Below are 19389 nucleotides of genomic sequence, written 5' to 3' on the forward strand. Positions count from 1 at the left end.
TGGCGCTAGCGGTTGAGAGTCTGCCTGCCGATGCAGGGGATGCGGGTTCATGCCCTGGTCCAGGAAGGTCCCACATGCCGTGGAGCGGCTGGGCTGGTGAGCCATGGCTGCTGAGCCTGCGCGTCCGGAGCCTGTGCTCCGCAACGGGAGAGGCCACAGCAGTGAGAGGCCCGCGTACCGCAAAAAAAAAAAAAAAAAAAAAAAGGCCTCATGTGCCAATTATATTATTTCTGTTATTTCTTTATTTTTTTCCTATTTTTTGGCTGCGCTGCACAGGATGCAGGATCCTAATTACCTGACCAGGGATCAAATCTGTGCCCCCTGCCGTGGAAGTGTGGTGTCCTAACCTCTGGACTGTCAGGGAAGTCCCTCTGTATGTTTTTATTGAATTTTTAAAGTGTATTGTTATAGATCTTATTTCTTGCATCTTTGCATGCCTGGTAATTTTTTATTGATGATGGACATTTTGAATTTTATGTTGTTGAGTGCTGGCTCTTGTATTCCTTGAACCAACATTGTATTTTGTTCTGGAATGCAGTTAGGTTTTTTGTGGATCAATCTGATCCTTTTAAGGCTTACTTTTGAGCATTTTTAGGGAAGGTCCAGAGTAGTTTCTAGTCTAGGGTTTATTTAGCCCCATTTTTTTCTGAGAATTGTATCCAATGTCCTGTATATTATGACGTCTCTCCACTCTGGCTGGTGGGAACACAAAGTATTCCCAACCCTGTGTGAACTCCAGGAAATGTTCAGCTACTGCCTACCAGTGGTTATTTCTTTCACTTCAAGTAGTTTCCTCTCACTCATGCCTAGATCAATACTCAGAAAAAGACTGAGAGGATCCCCTGCAGGTTTCCAAAGCACTCTCTTTCTTGGTATCTCCATCTTCTTCATTACTCTGCCTCACAAATTTGTTTGCCTGATGTCCCTAAACTGCAATCTATTCTCCTTACCTCAGCAAGGCTTCTAGGCTCTCTTTGGGTTTCCCTCCTTGTGCTGTGGCCTGGGAACTGCCTTCAGGCAGTAACTTGGGATCAATTATTGTCACTGGAAGGACATATTTATTTATTTATATTTCACTTTATATCTGTCAGTCAATTGTAGGTTCACCTCATTTGTTTTCCAAAGTCCTGTGAAATCTGTTATCCAATATCTGGTAAGAGTTGCTTTGTATATTTTGTCTGGTTTTCGAGGTGTTTACAGCAGGATGGCAATTCCAATAGCAGTTAATTCTTCATGAACAGAAGCAGAAGTTGTACCAACTACAAAACAAATTTTTAAAAGACAGTAATTGTAGGACTACTTTTTCAATAGCCAGAAATAATGTGTAGAAGAATAGGGTAGATTTTTGTGGAAAGATATGGGGGCTGTTGAGAGTTGTGAACCTGTAAAGGACCATCTTGCTCTTTGGAACAGTGTAATTGATGCAGTATCTGTTTTGCTGATCCTAATCACCGGGCAGGATTCTGTCAAATAAATTGTAAGCCCTACCATTTCATCTTCTTGGGCCTGCTACTATCTGTGGACTAGACAGTTTACCTCTGTAGACTTTGGTGGGGGCGGGAATTGCTCTTGGAGGAGCCTGGCAGACCTTTCTCTTTGTGCCTTGGATTCTGTATCTATGTTATGGTCAAATGCCTCACTATTATCCCCTCTGACACACTCCTTCCCACCCACTTTCCCAATCACTCAATACTTTTTGAAATCATTCAACTCTGTCCTCTCAATAACTAAGCCATTCACTTGTTTCACCACTTCTTCATGTGTGAATCTCTGTAAATGTGTGCTAATGTTATAATTGAATGCCTGCCCCGTGGAAGAGCCTAGTATCATGGTTTATAAAGTTCCTACACTGGATATCCATGGACTGGAGGGGTGCCTAGCATTCAAAGTTCCATGCCAGTGAGTTCAGTCTGTCCAAGGTGACCTTTAGAATGTACTCAGAAATTTATGTTCAGCTGGACAATCCTATCATGTTCACAGAATCTCCCAGAGATGATTTGGGCTTAAGGTTGTTAGCCCTTCTGAGATCCACAGTGTTGACCAGGGTTTCTCTACCTTAGCATTACTGACATTTGGGGCTGGATAAGTCTTTGTTATTTGGACCATTCTGTGAATTGTAGGATGTTTAACAGCATCCCTGGCCTCTACCTACCACATGTCAGTAGCACCTTCCTCTCAGTTTTGACAACCACAATGTGTCCAGACACTGCCAAATGTCCTCTGGATGTGCAAAATTGCCCCAGTTGAGAGTTACTGATATAGACATACTGTTGTGGGCCACACTCCAGAGATCCCATAGATGTGAAGCTCTGGGAACTAAACATGAAGAAACCTAACAGGCCATTGGTGTCTTCTTGGGGTGAGGTCAGTCCAGGGTGTCTGCCCCATGCAGGGTATTAACTGGGAGGACATTGACCTTTCAGTTAAACTCCTGGATTTGAGTCCCGCCTCTGCAGATTTGGAGCAAGATTCTCCACTTTTCTGCTCTTCAGTTTTCTTATGTGAAAACGAGGAGATGTCTTGTTTACCTCACATGACACAGTTGTGAGAACAAAATTAGGTTTTACATATATACACACACACATCTATATGATGTAAGGATACACAGACAGGGACTTAATTATGGTTTAAATGTAAGTGTACTTATTTGCCAGTATGATTAAAAGGGCAATACAGGAAAAATATATTTTTCAATCCATCATATAGTCCTCCCTGTGGCTTCCAGTATTGCTCTATGCTAGAAAGCACGATAGGGGATGTCTAACTTTTAAGAAAAAAAAATTATCTTTTTAGCAATTAAATTTTCAACTAAATTAAGATGCAAATAGTCAGATTTTTATATTTACTCCTTAATTTTGCATTCAGTAATCTGATCAGACTTCACAAGAATTTAAATGTCTTGACAGGAGGTAGTGGCTTTTAGTTCTCTTGGGATTTCATTGTAATGAGCCTGGTAAATAATTCAGGAAGATATGAGAGGCCAATATATGGGCAGCACCTGGTGCTATATTGTTCCTGTCTAAGCATGCAGAATCCAAAGATGGCATTCTACACCAGTCACTATTGTTCTGACTTAAACACAAGTCCTGTATTCAGTGGCCATTGGAATAATAATAATTGATTTTTTTCCTCTTCCAAGTTTCCTCCACAATAAAAGAAAACTGTGCTAAGCTGTTTCAGAAACACAAAGCAGAAGTGGCATCCTTTTTTAAATTCCCACTGGTAAAATTTCAAATCTGTTTCTCTGTTACGGGGTAGATTGCTTCAAAGTATTGGGGACGTGTCTGCCTTTTCTGCTGGAGTTAATTTAAGCCTCTCTACTTTTGAGCATTTCTACTTTTGTTCTGCAAGGTAGAGCTTTTTTTTAGATCACAGTATTCATATTGCAATCATCTTCTGAGAGAAATAACACCATCCTCTGGCCACTTGCTCACTCTGTGGGAATTCTTAGAACCCTCAGTTTCTCTCCCTATTACCTGAGTAGCCTATCCCACTTCTAGTAGTCTAACAGTTAAAAAATAAACAAACAGAAAACTCTTGGCAAAGGGCTTGCATATCCTTTTGAGATCCCAGCTGACTGGGCATAGAATGTTCCTCCCTTCACTGAGCTAACAGGAGTGAACAGGACCAACGAACAGACAATGTATGCAGACGGTATGGGCACCTGAGCCTACCACCACCCAGGATCAGACAGAGCTTAATCCCTAAGTTGCATAGAAATATCTTTGAAGGGCAGGGGGGGTTTCCACTAGGGAAAAAAGAAGATGTGTTCACATATTGAAACTAAAATTCTTGTAGTGCTGGACCATAAAAGGGATCAGAAGAGGGACTGTAGAGCTGTATATCTATAAATTGTTAGGTGTGCTTTGTCTTTGTTTTTAAAGTATTGTTTATTAAAGAGGTTTTGAAATATATTTATTTAAATATATACTATATTTTAAACCTTTGTTATATATAATGTATATAACTACATATAATAAAAATATATAGTTAAAATGTGTAAAATATTTTAAACCTCTGTAATAAGCCATTTACATATATGTGTGTGTTTGTGTTTATTTGTGTGTGTTATATATAAATAACATTTGTTTTTTAACAGGCTTAATTGCATTCTTCTCCTTTGAGACCTGTGTGAGAGTACTTGGAGCAGCGACTGCCATCTGGTGGCAAGCCAGAATCATCACAGTGTGTGACTTCATGGTTACTAAGATGCCCGCTCTTGACTCACATGGTCTGCACTGGCAGCAGGGGACGAGGAGAGCCTGGAGGGTGTCTGATGAAGGAGCTTAGTGAAATAACTCTCCACTTCCACCTGAATGGATTGTTCGTCCCAGATTCTGCACCAGGAGCCAACTTCAAAATGACACCTCTGAAGAAAAGATTTGAGTTGCTCTTCTGTTTTACTCAAAGATCTTCTGGTTATCTACTGGTGGGTAACCAAGACTGTGAATAAACACATACCAAGAGGGGCATATGATGACATGGAGTCTGAAATAAACTGCTCTGAATTGTGTGATGGTTTTCCTGGCCAGGAGCTGGAGCGGAGACCCCTTCATGATCTCTGCAGGACAACAATTGTAAGTGAGCAGCCATGGGGTGTCAGGGCTGCTTAGATGTACACGTTGTTGTTATTATTGTTGATGATGGTAGTGGTGGTGGAGGGGGGAGAAGTACAAGGAGGAAATGCTTATGCAGGACATTATGTCCCAGCTCTGGGGGTGATGGGGGCAGATCATGTTTGATCTATAGAAGAGCCTTCGTTCCTAACAGCTTCTCTTCATTCTGTTCTCAGACCTCTTCCCACCACAGCAGTAAGACCATTTCTTCATTATCTCCTGCCCTCTTGGGTGTTGTTTGGACTTTCCTCAGCTGTGGAATTCTGCTGATAGCCTTCTTTCTTGGCTTCACAATTCGCTGCAGGAAGAACAGGTAAGCAGCCCCATGCCTAGTTTCTCATATCTCGTTGCCTGAAACATGAAACCCAGAGTGTTAGTGTCATTTTGGCACCACGAGCTGCTGGCTGGTATCAGCAAAGCTTGTGTTCTACTGTGGCATTAAACTATGTGAGAAGCTGTCCCCGAAGGAGGCCTGGCCTTGCAGTACAATTCCCTCTTGAGAAGGAGAAAGGTCTGGCCCACTCTTGTGCTAACTACTACAAGGATATCCAAAGAAGAGAATGAAGAGTCTCTCCTCATAAAGGATGGTGAGATCTTTCTGAGAAGATGAGGTATTTGTATTAAAAATAGAGAGCACGTAGAGAAATATTCCAAAGCATTAAAGTTTATGGCAGCACAATTGGAACCAGTCTGGGTAAGCTAAGGTTTCCGTAAAAATAGTGAAGCCCCACTACCTGGCTATTCTGCTAGGCAATTGTGACTGGTTGGAAAGTCACTGGCTCATCCAGGTAAGGGCGTATGGCACCCAGGACTGACAAAAGAAACAAAGTGATGGCTTTTTTTCTGAAGGGACTTGCAGAATCTTTCCTTCACTGGTATCCAGTCCTTCCCTCAAGGCCCACCCCATCTCTCCCACTCTGTGCCATCCTCCTGCCCCAGCTATCCCAGGCTCCCTCCTGAGAAGCCCTGCTCCAGCCTTCTCTCCCTGGTCTACAGGTGATTTCTGGATGGAGCCCATGTCAGATTTCAACAACCCCCTCAGAGATGCCAAACTCGCCTGTCCCCACAGCAGCCTGACACTTTGTGGCGATCAAGTGTATTATGCTCCGTTGCCTGGGCTTGGCACTCAGATGAGGGTCAGTCAGTTGGATTTGTCTGCAGGCATTTTGGGGTGCCACTGGCCATCTGAGGCTTGGAGGACATGGAACTGTTAGGCAGCAGTGGCTTGATCTACTGGGTCAACCTCAGCACGGCAGTGAGGAGTGGCACTTGGCCCTGGGGGCACCCCTGAAGCTTCCCCAGCCACTTTTCATTCTGTCCCTCAAATACACTAAGCCCACTCCCATCTTAAGGTCTTTGATTTACTGTCACTTTACTGTTCCCACTGCCTGACAGTCTTCTCCAGATCATCCCATGACTAGTTCCTTCTCATCTGATAGGTCTTGTCTCAATTGTCATCTCTTTAGGGAGGATTTCCCTGATCATCCTATCTAAGGTAGCGTCTGTACAGAATGGCCACCCAGCCCCCTACGTCTCATGCCATATCCCATCACCCTGTTTTATTTTCTTCATAGCAAGTATCACTCTCTGATAATACCATATTTATTGATTTACCTGTTTATTGTCTGCATCCCCCACCAGAATGTAAAGTCTGTGAACACAAGGACCTTGTCTGTCATGCTCACCACTGTTTCCAGCATTTAGAACAGACTGGAACGTAGTAAGTGCTCAGTAAATATGTTTTCAGTGATCCTGGGAGTAAGGAGATTTAAATCCCAGCAGTAGCTGCTGCCAAGAAAATGACTAGGAAAATCACACATTCCAAGGTTAGAAAACTATGGAGTATACTATTTTCAGTTACAACACATTTCTATAATGCAAGTTAGTACCCAATTGGCAAATAAGAAAATAACATCATTGGTTCATATGTAATTTTTTCCCCAGCTAATCAATAGTTTAAAGCATCCAGGGGCAAGCTTTCTTACAGTTAAAGAAGGAAGCCTTAAGCTAAGAATACTGTGATAGCAGTGCAAGCAGTAGCTGGTTTAATGGCTTCAAGAACTGGTATTCTACCTACAATGTGACGCTATCTGATGAAGTTGCAGGAGTAGATGAAGACATGAAGAAGACATTTCCCTCGAATTTAAAAACAATTGATTGCTGAAGAAAACAGAGATCCAAATTAGATTTTGATGACAATGTTATCTATTGGAGGTGAATGCCCTTAAGGACCTATGTCTTGCAGACTTAAGGCTGTAAAAATCAGCTGTGATCCTGGGTACAAGTGGTAGTGGACATTTACTGAGTACTAGGATTTTAATTGAGATAATTATTATTTTTTATTAGTATTCTGGTTACAAAGTTAAATGTGTTTCATATGTTATGGCCCCACATTATTTTCCCATAAGCCATTACTTTTATCCACAATTTTGTAGAATGTGAGGTTTTTTTAAAAAGCATTTATATGTCTGAACACTTGTAAACAGTGTTATAGCAGAAGCACCTGTATTTGTTTCATTCTACTAAAGACTTTGTTCCTTGTCTTGCTTGCAGCGGGAGCATGACTTGGCATAAAAAGTAACATATTAAGAGGCGCTGTGAGTAAAAACACATTTTGCAGTTAAGTAGCTTACAAGGTCAGACAAGGAAACATAAAATAACCCAGTTTCAAAAGTGCTTTCTTAAATAGTAAAATTTGTTCAAAGGTGCAGCATCACAGTTAGATGCCTCATTTCACTCCAGTTCTGTGGTCTCTAAATTTGTGAATGTGACTCTGTGTGTGCACACACATGCATGTGTGTGCCAGAGTAAGAAAAACATTTTAATAAAATAAAAATAATGTAGCAGTGTTCAAGTTCAGTCACCAATACTGCATTTTTGATAACATTTTAAAATGTAGTCTACAAGGGAAAATCTGTAAAGATACAGAAGACTTGAACAACTCCATCAACCAACTTGACCTAATTGACATTTGTATAATCCTACACCCAACAGGAGCAGAATACACATTCTTTTCAAGTACACACAGAACATTTACCAAGATAGATCACCTTCTGGGCCATAGAGAAGATCTTATTAAATTTAAAAGGATTCAAATTATACAAAGTATGTTCTCTGACCAGAATGGAATTAAATTAGAAATCCATAACAGAGAGATCTCTGGAAAATTCTGAAATATTTGGAAACTAAATAGAATACTTTAAAATAACCCATGGTCAAAGAAGAAATCAGAAGGGAAACTAGAAAGTATTTTCAACTGAATGAAGGTGTAAACACAATATATCAAAAATTTTTGGATGCCATTAAAGCAGTACTTCAGGGGAAATTAGAGCACTAAACTCCATATTATAAAGAAGAAAGATCCACCTTACAAAACAGAAAACAAGAGCAGATGAGTCCCCAAATAAACAGAAGAAAGGAATAATAAAAATCAAAGTGGAAACTTATAAAATGAAAAACAGAAAAGCAACAGATAAAAACAGCAAAACCAAAAACTTTATGACGATCAATAAGACTGACCAACTTCTAGACCAAGTGACCAGGAAAAAAAAGAGAGAATATATAACTACCCAAGTAAGGGAGAGAGAGCTGTCATCACTGAAGATTCTATAAATATTAGAAGGAAAATAAGTTAATATCATGAACAACTTTGGTAGGCAGTCTCTAAAATGTTCTCCAATAAGTCCTACCTCCTGGTAGTCACAATATTGTGAAATCTCTTCTCCTTGAGTATGGGCTAGACTGACTGATTTGCTTATTAGTCACTTGGGATAAGGTTACAAAAAGACTATGGCTTCCAACTTGGATCCCTCTCACTCTTTCACTCACTCACTCTGAGGGATGCCACCTTCCATTTTGTGAGCTGCCCTGCAGAGAGGCCCACATGGCCAGGAGCTGATGTTCCAGTCTGTGGCCATCAAGGACCTGAGGCTTATTAACAGCCATGTCAGTGAGCTTCAAAATAGATCTTCTGAGTCCTGCTAAGAGCAGTGTGAATAAGCTTGGAAGCAGATTTTCCCCCAGTCGAGCCTTGGAGGACTGCAGCCATGGCTCACCAAGGGGTATACTTGTGAGAGACCCTGAGCCAGAGGCACCCCTGTGCCTGTATTGTAGAAATGTTACTAGTTCTACACAAAGTCTTCTAAGAAACTGAAAATAAGGAAGCATTTCCTAACTTACTGTAATGAGTTAGGAAACAAAGAATTTAGAAGAGAAAAAGGCTATAGGCTCATGAACATAGATCCAAAATTCTAAACAAAATTTTAACAAATTGAGTACAACCAATATCAAAAGGATAATTCATCATGACAAAGTGAAGTTTATTCCAGGAATGCAAAGTTGTTTTAACATCCATATATCAATCAATATAATACACCATGTTTACCAACTAAAAAAGAAAACCATATGATCATCTTAATAGGCATAGAAAGAGCATTTGACAAGGTTCAACATCCATTCCTGATAAAATCTCAACAAAGTAAAATAGAAAAGAACTCCCTACCATTTTTTTTAACATCTTTATTGGAGTATAATTGCTTTACAATGGTGTGTTAGTTTCTGCTTTATAACAAAGTGAATCAGTTATACATATACATTGGTTCCCATACCTCTACCCTCTTGCATCTCCCTCCCTCCCACCCTCCCTATCCCACCCCTCTAGGTGGTCACAAAGCACCAAGCTGATCTCCCTGTGCTATGCGGCTGCTTCCCACTAGCTATCTATTTTATGTTTGGTGTGCGTTGGTGGTATAGTAGTGAGCATAGCTGCCTTCCCTACCATTTTTTTTTTTTTTTTTTTTTTTGCGGTACGCGGGCCTCTCACCGTTGTGGCCTCTCCCGTCGCGGAGCACAGGCTCCGGACACGCAGGCTCAGTGACCATGGCTCACGGGCCTAGCCGCTCCGCAGCATGTGGGATCTTCCCGGACCGGGGCACGAACCCGTGTCCCCTGCATCAGCAGGCGGACTGTCAACCACTGCGCCACCAGGGAAGCCCCTTCCCTACCATTTTTAATGGTAGAAGACTAAATGCTTTCCCATTGTGATCAGAAGCAAGATGTCTGCTCTCACCAGTTCTATTCAACAGTGAAGGTTTTAGCCAATGCAAAGAGAAATAAAAGTCACCTAACTTAGAAAGGAAGAACTAAAATGGCTTACCTTCAGGTCACCTGATCATCTATACAGAAAATTCAATGGAATCTATTTTTTTTAAAAAAACAATTAGAACTAATAAATTATTTTAACAAGTTTGCAGGGTACAAGATCAATGTACAAAACTCAACTGTATTTCTATATAGTAAAAACAATTGAAAAGTGAAATTAAAAGTAATGCCATTTACAGTAGCATAAAAAATATGAAATATTTAGGGATAAATCTAACAAACAATGTGAAATACTTGTGCATTGAAAACTGCAAAACATTGCTGAGAGATATTAAAGAAATTCTAAATAAATGGAGACATATTGTGTTCATGGGTTAGAAGACTCAATATTGTTAATTCTCCCCTTATTGATCTATAGACTAAACCCAATCACAATCACAATTCAGCTGGCCTTTTTTTATATAAATTGACAAGCTGGTTCTATGATTCACATGGAAATATGAAGCACCTAGAAGAGCCAAAACAACTTTAAAGAAGAATAAAGTTGGAGGACTAGGACCACCTGATTTCAAGATGTTACAAAGCTACAGTAATGAAGACAGTTTGGTATTGGGTAAAGATAGACATATACATCAACAGAACAGATAGAATCCAGAAATAAACCTATGCATACATGAGAAACTGCTTTTCAACAAAGGTGCAAAGGCAATTCAGTGGAGAAGGGACAGTCAGTCTTTTCAGCAAATGGTGCTGGAACAATTGGATACCCATATGCAGAAATGAACTTTGATCTACATCTTGTGCCATGTTTAGAAATTAACTGAAAATGGATCATAGACCTATCTATTAAATCTAAAAAAAATCTAAAACTGTAAAACTTCTCAAAGAAAGCATAGGATAACAATTTTGTGACCTTATAATAAGCAAAGATTTATTAGGTACAACAATAAAAGTAAAATCCATAAAACAAAGCATTGATGAGTTGAACTTCATCAAAATTAGAAGCATCTTCTCTTCTAAAGAGAAACTTAAGAAAATGAAAAGAAAGCCACATACTGGAAGAAAATATCTGCAAGTCATGTATCTGATAAACAACTTGTATCCAGAATATATAAATAATACTAAAAATTGATAATAAAAGAAGCAATCCAACAACAACAAAAAAATGAGTGAAAGGTTTGAACAGACACTTCACCACAGAAGATATATGGATGGCAAATAAACATGTGAAAAGATAGTCAACACCATTCGTCATAGGGAAATGCATATTAAAACCACAATGAAATACCACTACACACCTATTAGAATGGTTGAAATTTTGAAAGACTGGCTAAATTGGCATATACTGCTGGTGGGAATGTAATATGGTACAACCACTTTGGAAAACAGCCTGAACGTTTCTTTAAAAGTTCAACATATGGCTACCATATGATCCAGTCATTCTGCTCTCAGGTTTTCACCCAGAGAAATTAAGCTATATGTATACCATACTTGTATACCATGTTCATAACAGTTTTATTTGTAATAGCCAAAAACTGCAAATAACAAATATCTATCAACAAGTGAACGGATAAACAAATTTTGGTATATCCATACAATGAAATACTACTCAGCATTAAAATAATTATTAATATTTGGAACAACGTGGATGGATATCAAAATAATTATGCTGAGTGAAGGAAGACAGGCAAAAAAGATTGTATACTATATAATACCAATTATACAAATTCTAGAAAATTAATCTATTGTTAACTAATCTGTAGTGATAGAGATCAGATGAGTGGTTGCCTGCAGGTCGGGGGTAACACAAGAGCAGGAAGGAGGGATGACCAAGGGGCATGTGGAAACTTTTGGGGGTGATGGTTCATTACCTTCATTGTGGCGAATATTTCACAGGTATATACATATATCAAAACTTAATAAATCATATAATCCTCAAAAATCATACAGTTGATTGTATGTCAGTTACACTCATTAAAGCTATTAAAAATGTAGTCCATAAACATTCTTATTTTTTCGAGAAGGTTCTCATGAGTGAAAAAGTATACCATATTTGGTGTCCTTTTCCAAAGGGCCCTGCTAGGTGACCTAAAACCCATCTGTGAAGTGTGCTAGGTATTAATGACTGATATGGGAGAATGCACTCTTTTTTCCTAGATTCCTCATGCAGTTTAATAAGGACCAAATTAACTCTTGGAGCAAAGTAGACCTTTCATGTCAAAAGGGAGGCTCTCCTGGTGCCTCCTCTGAAATGCACAAAACAAGGGCAATGTCGTAAGTTTTGCATGAAGATAAACTTGTTCAATTAAAGGACTATCTTTTATTCTAAGACCTTATCTCACTGTCATTTGTGATAATGATTTAGATGGTAGTTATTTACATATTGTTACTTCTCAGAATTGAAAGTAGCATTCCCACAATAATCCCCAGTAGCTGGGTTTTTACTACCTGGGAAATCAAAAAGTTTGAGTAATAAGAATTGTGTAGAGGGGCTTCCCTAGTGGTGCAGTGGTTTAAGAATCTGCCTGCCAATGCAGGGGACACGGGTTCGAGCCCTGGTCCGGGAAGATCCCACATGCTGTGGAACGGCTAAGCCCGTGCGCCACAACTACTGAGCCTGTGCTCTAGAGCCCATGAGCCATAACTGCCAAGCCTGCGTGCCGCAACTACTGAAGCCTGTGCACCTAGAGCCTGTGCTCCTCAGCAAGAGAAGCCACCACAATGAGACGCCTGCACACTGCAACGAAGAGTAGCCCCCATTCACCACCACAGAGAAAGCCTGCATGCAGCAATGAAGACCCAATGCAGCCAAAAATAAATAAATAAATTAATTAATTTTAAAAAAAGAATTGTGTAGGGTATGAGATTTTGCCCTACTTATAAGTTAACAACTTAGCCTGTTACTGTTTTATGCTAGCAAAAGACACAAGACTCTTGGGTCAGAAACAAAGTACTTCATTACTCATGGTAGAAAGCAGTAGTCAGAGCTTCGTGTTGGGTTTGTGCTGGTTCCCATGCCATCAGTCCCATGGGGATGATGCAGGGCCCATGATGGATGATACTTGCACACACAGGGGGCTACCATTAAAGGAAAGGAACCTAAGCCTGGGGAATTCTTCACTTTTATAGTGAATCGTAACAAGCCTATTCTTTGTCTGGGGGGTGGGGTATGTTACCTCATCTCTCAAGGTTGCTCACTGCAAACACAGCCCTGAGAAATGGTCTAGTTAAGGAGCAGTCAGGGCCTTGCCTGTGGCCATACCCAGCAAGAATGTATTTCTGTGGTGCCAGTTGTAACTTCTCATTTTTCATTTCTGATTTTATTGATTTGGGCCCTCTATCCTTTTTTCTTGATGAGTCTGGCTGAAGGTTTATCACTTTTGTTTGTCTTTTCAAAGAACGAGCTGTTAGTTTCATTGATCTTTTCTATTGTTTTTCAGTCCGTATTTCATTTATTTCTGCTATGATCTTTATGATTTTTTTTCCTTCTACTAACTTCGGGTTTTGTTTGTTCTTCTTTAGGTATGAGGTTAGGTTGTTTATTGGAGATTTTTTGTTGCTTCCTAAAGTAGCTTGTATCGCTATAAACTTCCCTCTTAGAACTGCTTTTTCTGCATCCTATAGTTTTTGGATTGTTGTGCTTTTATTTGCTTTTGTCTTCAGATTTTTTTAAAATTTCTTCTTTGATTTCTTCAGTGATCCATTGGTTGTTTAGTAGCATATTGTCTAGATTCCACATGTTTATGTTTTTTGCAGTTATTTTCTTGTAATTGATTTCTAGTCTCATAGTATTGTGGTCAGAAAAGATGCTTGATATGATTTCAGTTTTCTTAAATTTCCTGAGACTTATTTTGTGGCCTAGCAAATGATCTATCCTGGAGAATATTCCATGTGCACTTGAAAAGAATGTGTATTCTGCTGCTTTGGGATGGAATGTTTTATTATATATATAAATATAAAGTTTTTTATATGTGCTCCTATGTTGAGCACATATGTATTTATAATTGCTGTATCTTCTTGTATCAATATCTTGATTATTATGTAATGACCTCCTTTGTTTCTTGCTACAGTTTTTGCTTTAACATCTATTATGTCTCATATAAGTATTGCTGCCCCAGCTTTTGTTTGATTTCCATTTGCATGGAGTATTCTTTTTTCCATCCCCTTGCTTTTAGTTTTGTGTGTCTTTAGATCTGAAGTGAGTCTCTTGTAGGCAGCATATATATGGGTGGTGTTTTTGTATCCATTCAGCCAGTCTATGTCTTTTGATTGGATCATTTTTTTTAACATCTTTATTGGAGTATAATTGCTTTACAATGGTGTGTTAGTTTCTGCTTTATAACAAAGTGAATCAACTACACATATACATATATCCCCATATCTCCTCCCTCTTGCATCTCCCTCCCACCCTCCCTATCCCACCCCTCTAGGTAGACACAAAGCACCAAGCTGATCTCCCTGTGCTGTGCGGCTTGATTGGATCATTTAGTCCATGTTCCTTTAAAGTATTGATAAGTATGTACTTATTGCCATTTTGTTAACTGTTTTGTGTTTTTTTTAGTTCTTTTTTGTTCCTTTTTTCTTTTGTTCTCTTCCCTTTTGATTTGAAGACTATCTTTAGTGTTATGTTTGGGTTTCTTTCCCTTTTTGAGAAGAAGACCATATATTTTATGATTCCATTTATTAAAATGCTTAGAATAGACAAATCTATATAGACAGAAAGTAGGTTAGTGGTTACCTATGGCTAGGGAAAAGCAAATTAATACTATGAGATATATACCAAATGACTTAAATTTTTAAAGATAAAGATGCAAAACTGTGAAATTCTTGTCTGCTCATGGTGAGAGTGCAAATTGGTACAACCACTTTGGAAAGTGATTTGGTATATCTTCTTTTTTTTTCCTGTGAAAATTTTTTTTCTCCCAGGTTTATTGAGATATAATTGACATATAACACTATATAAGTTGAAGGTGTACAGCATTATGATTTGTTACATACATCGTGAAATGATTATCACAGTAAGTTTAGTGACCATCCATCATCTTGTATAGATACAAAATTAAAGAAATAGAAAAAAACTTTTTCCTTGTGATGAGAACTCTTAGGAGTCACTCTATTAACAACTTTCATATGTAACATACAGCAGTGTTAATTACATTTACCATGTTGTACATTACATCCCTAGTTCTTATTTTTCTTATATGGCATATTTTCTAAAATTAACAATTCATATACCTTGTGATCCAGCAAATCCACTTCTAAATTATTCCCATGAGAAATGTATGCACATTTATACCAAAAGTTGTATAAAGAATATTCACACTAGCATTATTTGTAGTCACCCCAACTGTCCTTTAACAGTAGAAGGAATAAATGTTATGGTACATTCTTGCAATGAAATACTATTCAGCAATGAAAATGAACAAGTTATTAACACCCAGAAACATGACCAAATCTCATAAACAAATTTTAAAAGCTAGCCACAAAAGAACATGTACTATATGCTTCCCCTTAAATACATTTTAAAGGCATAACTAAAGTATAGTGTTAAAAGTCAAGCTAGTGGAAAAAAAAAAGTCAAGATAGTGGTGTACCTTTAGGGAGGAAGGAAAGGGTAATAATTATGAGTGGAGGTTTTGAGGTATTGAAATGTTCTTTTTCTTGACTTGGATGATAGTTACATAGATGTTTTCTTGGTAATAATTCACTGAGCTAAACATTTATAATTTGTGCACTTAAAAAATACCTTTCCTGGTCCAAGATTATTTTTTTAAAAAGTCAACCTGTCAGGTATCCATAAGTGTAGAAGTCATGAATAGGAAGTGGCAACATCTTCAGGAGACTGCTGAACATGAGGACAAAGAGTCAGCTTCTAAATACCTTCCTTACATAATGCCAGATGTCCACGTGTTCAACTGCTTCACCATAATAGCCTTTCTTACTTTGATCAGATTCCTGCATCAGGGTTTGTTCTTAAATTTCCTGTTCCCTTGGCTTTCGTAAATGTAGCTGAGCATCAGATTTTCACTTAATTTGGATGTTAACAAGGTTAGACAGTAATCTGACATTAATCAGTTGCTGATCCTATTCTATTCCTTCTTCCATCTCTGTCCCACTAAAGAGCTTGCTTTCTGGGGGGAGGGAAGTTTTCAGACAGTAGACATATTTCAGTTCATATTCTGAACTTTGCCGTGATCAATGGAGGAAGATGCTATTCCTGTGTGCGTGCATGCACGCGCACCCGTGTGTGTGTGTGTGTGTGTGTGTGTGTGTGTGTGTGTGTTAGGAGGAGGTGGTGATCAGGATGCTAATCTATGCACAGTGACCTTTGCTTCTATCTGACTGAGCAGATGTAGGAATTAATCATTGTCACTCCTGGATGCTGTGGCTGCAGCTGTCCCCCACTGCCTTTCTGTTCCTGATAGATTTATTAGTGCATTTTGTTTGCTGGAAAACATGCCTCAGCAGAGTAGAACTGGCAATTTAGAGAAGCTTATCTGTGAATATAATTTTCTAGAAACATGTTTTTCCTGCACATCGTACTTATGTACTCTAAACTCTTTAAAAGAAGAAGAAAGAAAAGAAAAACAAACTGGTAATATTGTTTATGTAATATCTGAACAGTTATGTCTCATCCTGAGAAATTTCACAGTGGACCAGTAACATTACTGTATAGCGTAGGATTGCAAAGAACTGATTGTCTTCTAACCTCTATACCCTTCTTCTTTTTGTATCTGCCCCCCCACCCATTAACTTTCAACTATCAGTTTGGTCCCACCCCTGGAATATGGGCATAGTTTGGCTGTAGGCACAAGAAAATAAGTGGTGTAAATTAGCACTAAATTCATATTATAGCAGGCCCCACTAACAACTTTCAGACTGTAACTAACACTCTCTGGACCCCAGGCATCCCCGCTGTGTAGATATCCCTGCAGCCTCACCAAATCCAACCCATGCCAATATTGACACTAGTCTGGATGGAAATCAAAGTAGCCACACCATTTTGGATGTTGAGAGTCAGCTCCAGAATGCAGTATAAATTTCCTAGATCTGGCCTATCTATTTACTTAAAAAAAATTTTTTTATTGGGGTGTAATTGATTTACAATGTTGTGTTAGCTTCAGGTTACAGCAAAGTGAATCTGTTATACAAATACATATATACACTCTTTTTTAGATTCTTTTCCCATATAGGCCATTACAGAGTATTGAGTAGAGTTCCTTGTGCTATACAGTAGGTCCTTATTAGTTATCTATTTTATATATGGTAGTGTGTATGCGTCAATCCCAGTCCTCCAATTTATCCCTCCCCTTCCCACTCCCTGGTAACCATAAGTTTCTTTTCTTTTTTTTTTAAATAAATTTATTTATTTTATTTTTGGCTGCGTTGGGTCTTCATTGTTGCTCGCGGGCTTTCTCTAGTTGCAGCGAGCAGGGGCTACTCTTGTTGCAGTGCACAGACTTCTCATGGTGGTGGCTTCTCTTGTTGCGGAGCACGGGCTCTAGGCACGTGGGCTAGTTGTGGCACGCGGGCTCAGTAGTTGTGACTTGCGGCCTCTAGAGCATGGCTCAGTAGTTGTGGCATGTGGGATCTTCCCGGTCCAGGGCTTGAAGCTGTGTCCCCTGCACTGGCAGGCGGATTCTTAACCACTGTGCCACCAGGGAAGCTCCCATAAGTTTATTTTCTATATCTGTAAATCTATTTCGGTTTTGTAGATAAGTTCATTTGTAGTCTTTTTTTAGATTCCACATATAAGCGCTATCTTATATTTGTCTTTCTCTGTCGACTTACTTCACTCAGTATGAGAATCTCTGGGTCCATCCATGTTGCTGCACATGGCATTATTTTGTTCTTTTTGTGGCTGAGTAATATTCCATTGTGTATATGTACCATATCTTCTTTATCCATTCCTCTGTTGATGGACATTTAGGTTGCTTCCACGTCCTGGCTATTGTGAATGGCACTGCAGTGAACATTGGTGTGCGTGTATCTTTTTGAATTATGGTTTTCTCTGGATGGCCTATCTATTTTCATTTTCCCCCTCTCTCTTATCAAATCAACATGCCCTAGGGCAGAGGCCAGAGTGGAGCAGCCAGTGTCTATTTAGAGTCTGTTCATTCCTTTCCTCGTGGCATACTGCCTGCTAGAATCCTGGACCTCTCCCTTAGATACATACACTAGCCTGTAGTATATCCTCCCTTTCTGGTACAACCCCTCACTCACTGGGTCCTCTGCTAATTTTCTGTACTTCCTGACCCTGCTTGGCAGACTTTGATTCTCACTCATACTTCACTATTTTGTTGACTCTTTCTTTTTTTAAAAAATTTTTTTGAAGTCTTTATTGAATTTGTTACAATATTGCTTCTGTTTATATTTTGGTTTTTTGTCCATGAGGCATGTGGGATCTTAGCTCCCTGACCAGGGATTGAACCCACACCCCCTGCATTGGAAGGCAAAGTCTTAACCACTGGACTGCCAGGGAAGTCCCTTGTTGACTCTTTCTTCTGTATTTCTCTTCCTCAAAGTGATGTCCTGGTTTTACTTTTTTAAAACATTTTTTAATTGAAATATAGTTGATTCACAATGTTGTACCAAGATCTCCTGGTTTTAGACATCCTTGCATGTTCAATCCCTAAATTACCACTGCTGCTTCTTCCTTTCATGCTCCCAGTATCTGGTTTGTGTGTCTTAATCCTATGAGTCTGCCTAGACTCCTGAATTCTGGTCTAACCTCTTTGGCCACCATTTGAGCCCCAATTCTTACCAGCTTTCTGTCTCTGATAGTGATACCAAGCACCTTATTAGGAGAAGACAGGTTAATCCTCTGGATATCAACTTTAGTATTTGGTCCCATCTTCCCCCCTGCCCCCAAAAAACAAGCTATCCAAGTGTCCACTGACAGATGAATGGATAAACAAAATGTGAGATGTACATGCAGTGGAATATTATTCAGCCTTAAAAGGGAAGGAAATTGACATATGTTACAGCACAGATTTATCTTGAGGACATTAAGTGAAATAAGCCACTCACAAAAAGACAAATACTGTATGCATCTATTTATATGAGATATCAAGGGTAGTCAAACTCATAGAAATAGAAAATAAAATGATGGTTGCTAGGGGCTGAGGGGAGGGAGGGAGAAATGGGAAATTATTGTTTAATGGGTATAGAGTTTCAGTTTTGCAAGTTGAAAAAGTTCTGGAGATTGGTTACACAACAATGTCAATATAATTAATACTACTGAACTATACACTTAAACAGGGTTAAGATGGTAAATTTTGTGTTTTATTGTATGTAATTTTATTTTTATTTTACCACAATTAAAATCGTTTTAAATTTTAAAGAGAAAAACTAAAACTCCTATTAGTAGTAACTTATTTTGATAAAATAATCTACTATAGGGCCATTTCCTTAAAACTGTATTTTATTGCCTGTACTATCTTTCAGGGGAATAATGATAATGATCATCCTTAGATCATTACCTGTTTTGTGAAGTTGTTACTTTATTTTTCATGTCCTAACTCTACATTTCTGAACCTTTAAATGGTATCATCTCTTTCAAGTATTCCAGGATTTCCTTGTAGTATACACAAGATCTCTTTGTGATTTAATAGGTTTCTATGACATCCCCATTGGTCTTCTCCTTTCCAGGCTGCAGAGTGGTCTGTCCTCA

At 38.9% G+C, this 19389-nt stretch overlaps 1 protein-coding gene across 2 annotated transcripts in view; it reads left to right on the top strand.

Moving 5' to 3' along the window:
• Positions 1–4481: 4481 nt before the first annotated feature.
• The window catches only part of GPR156 (G protein-coupled receptor 156), a gene marked incomplete at both ends in the record, with an annotated part of 58813 nt that continues 43905 nt past the window's right edge, over positions 4482–19389 (top strand). For both annotated transcript variants that reach the window (XM_082654847.1, XM_082654848.1), the window contains 2 exons: positions 4482–4577; positions 4793–4929. In XM_082654847.1, the coding sequence (XP_082510973.1) occupies positions 4482–4577; positions 4793–4929 (233 nt within the window). The remainder of the gene's footprint in view (positions 4578–4792; positions 4930–19389) is intronic.

Source organism: Grampus griseus, assembly GCF_964374135.1.
Source record: "Grampus griseus genome assembly, chromosome: 5".
NCBI classification, from domain to species: Eukaryota; Metazoa; Chordata; class Mammalia; order Artiodactyla; family Delphinidae; genus Grampus; species Grampus griseus.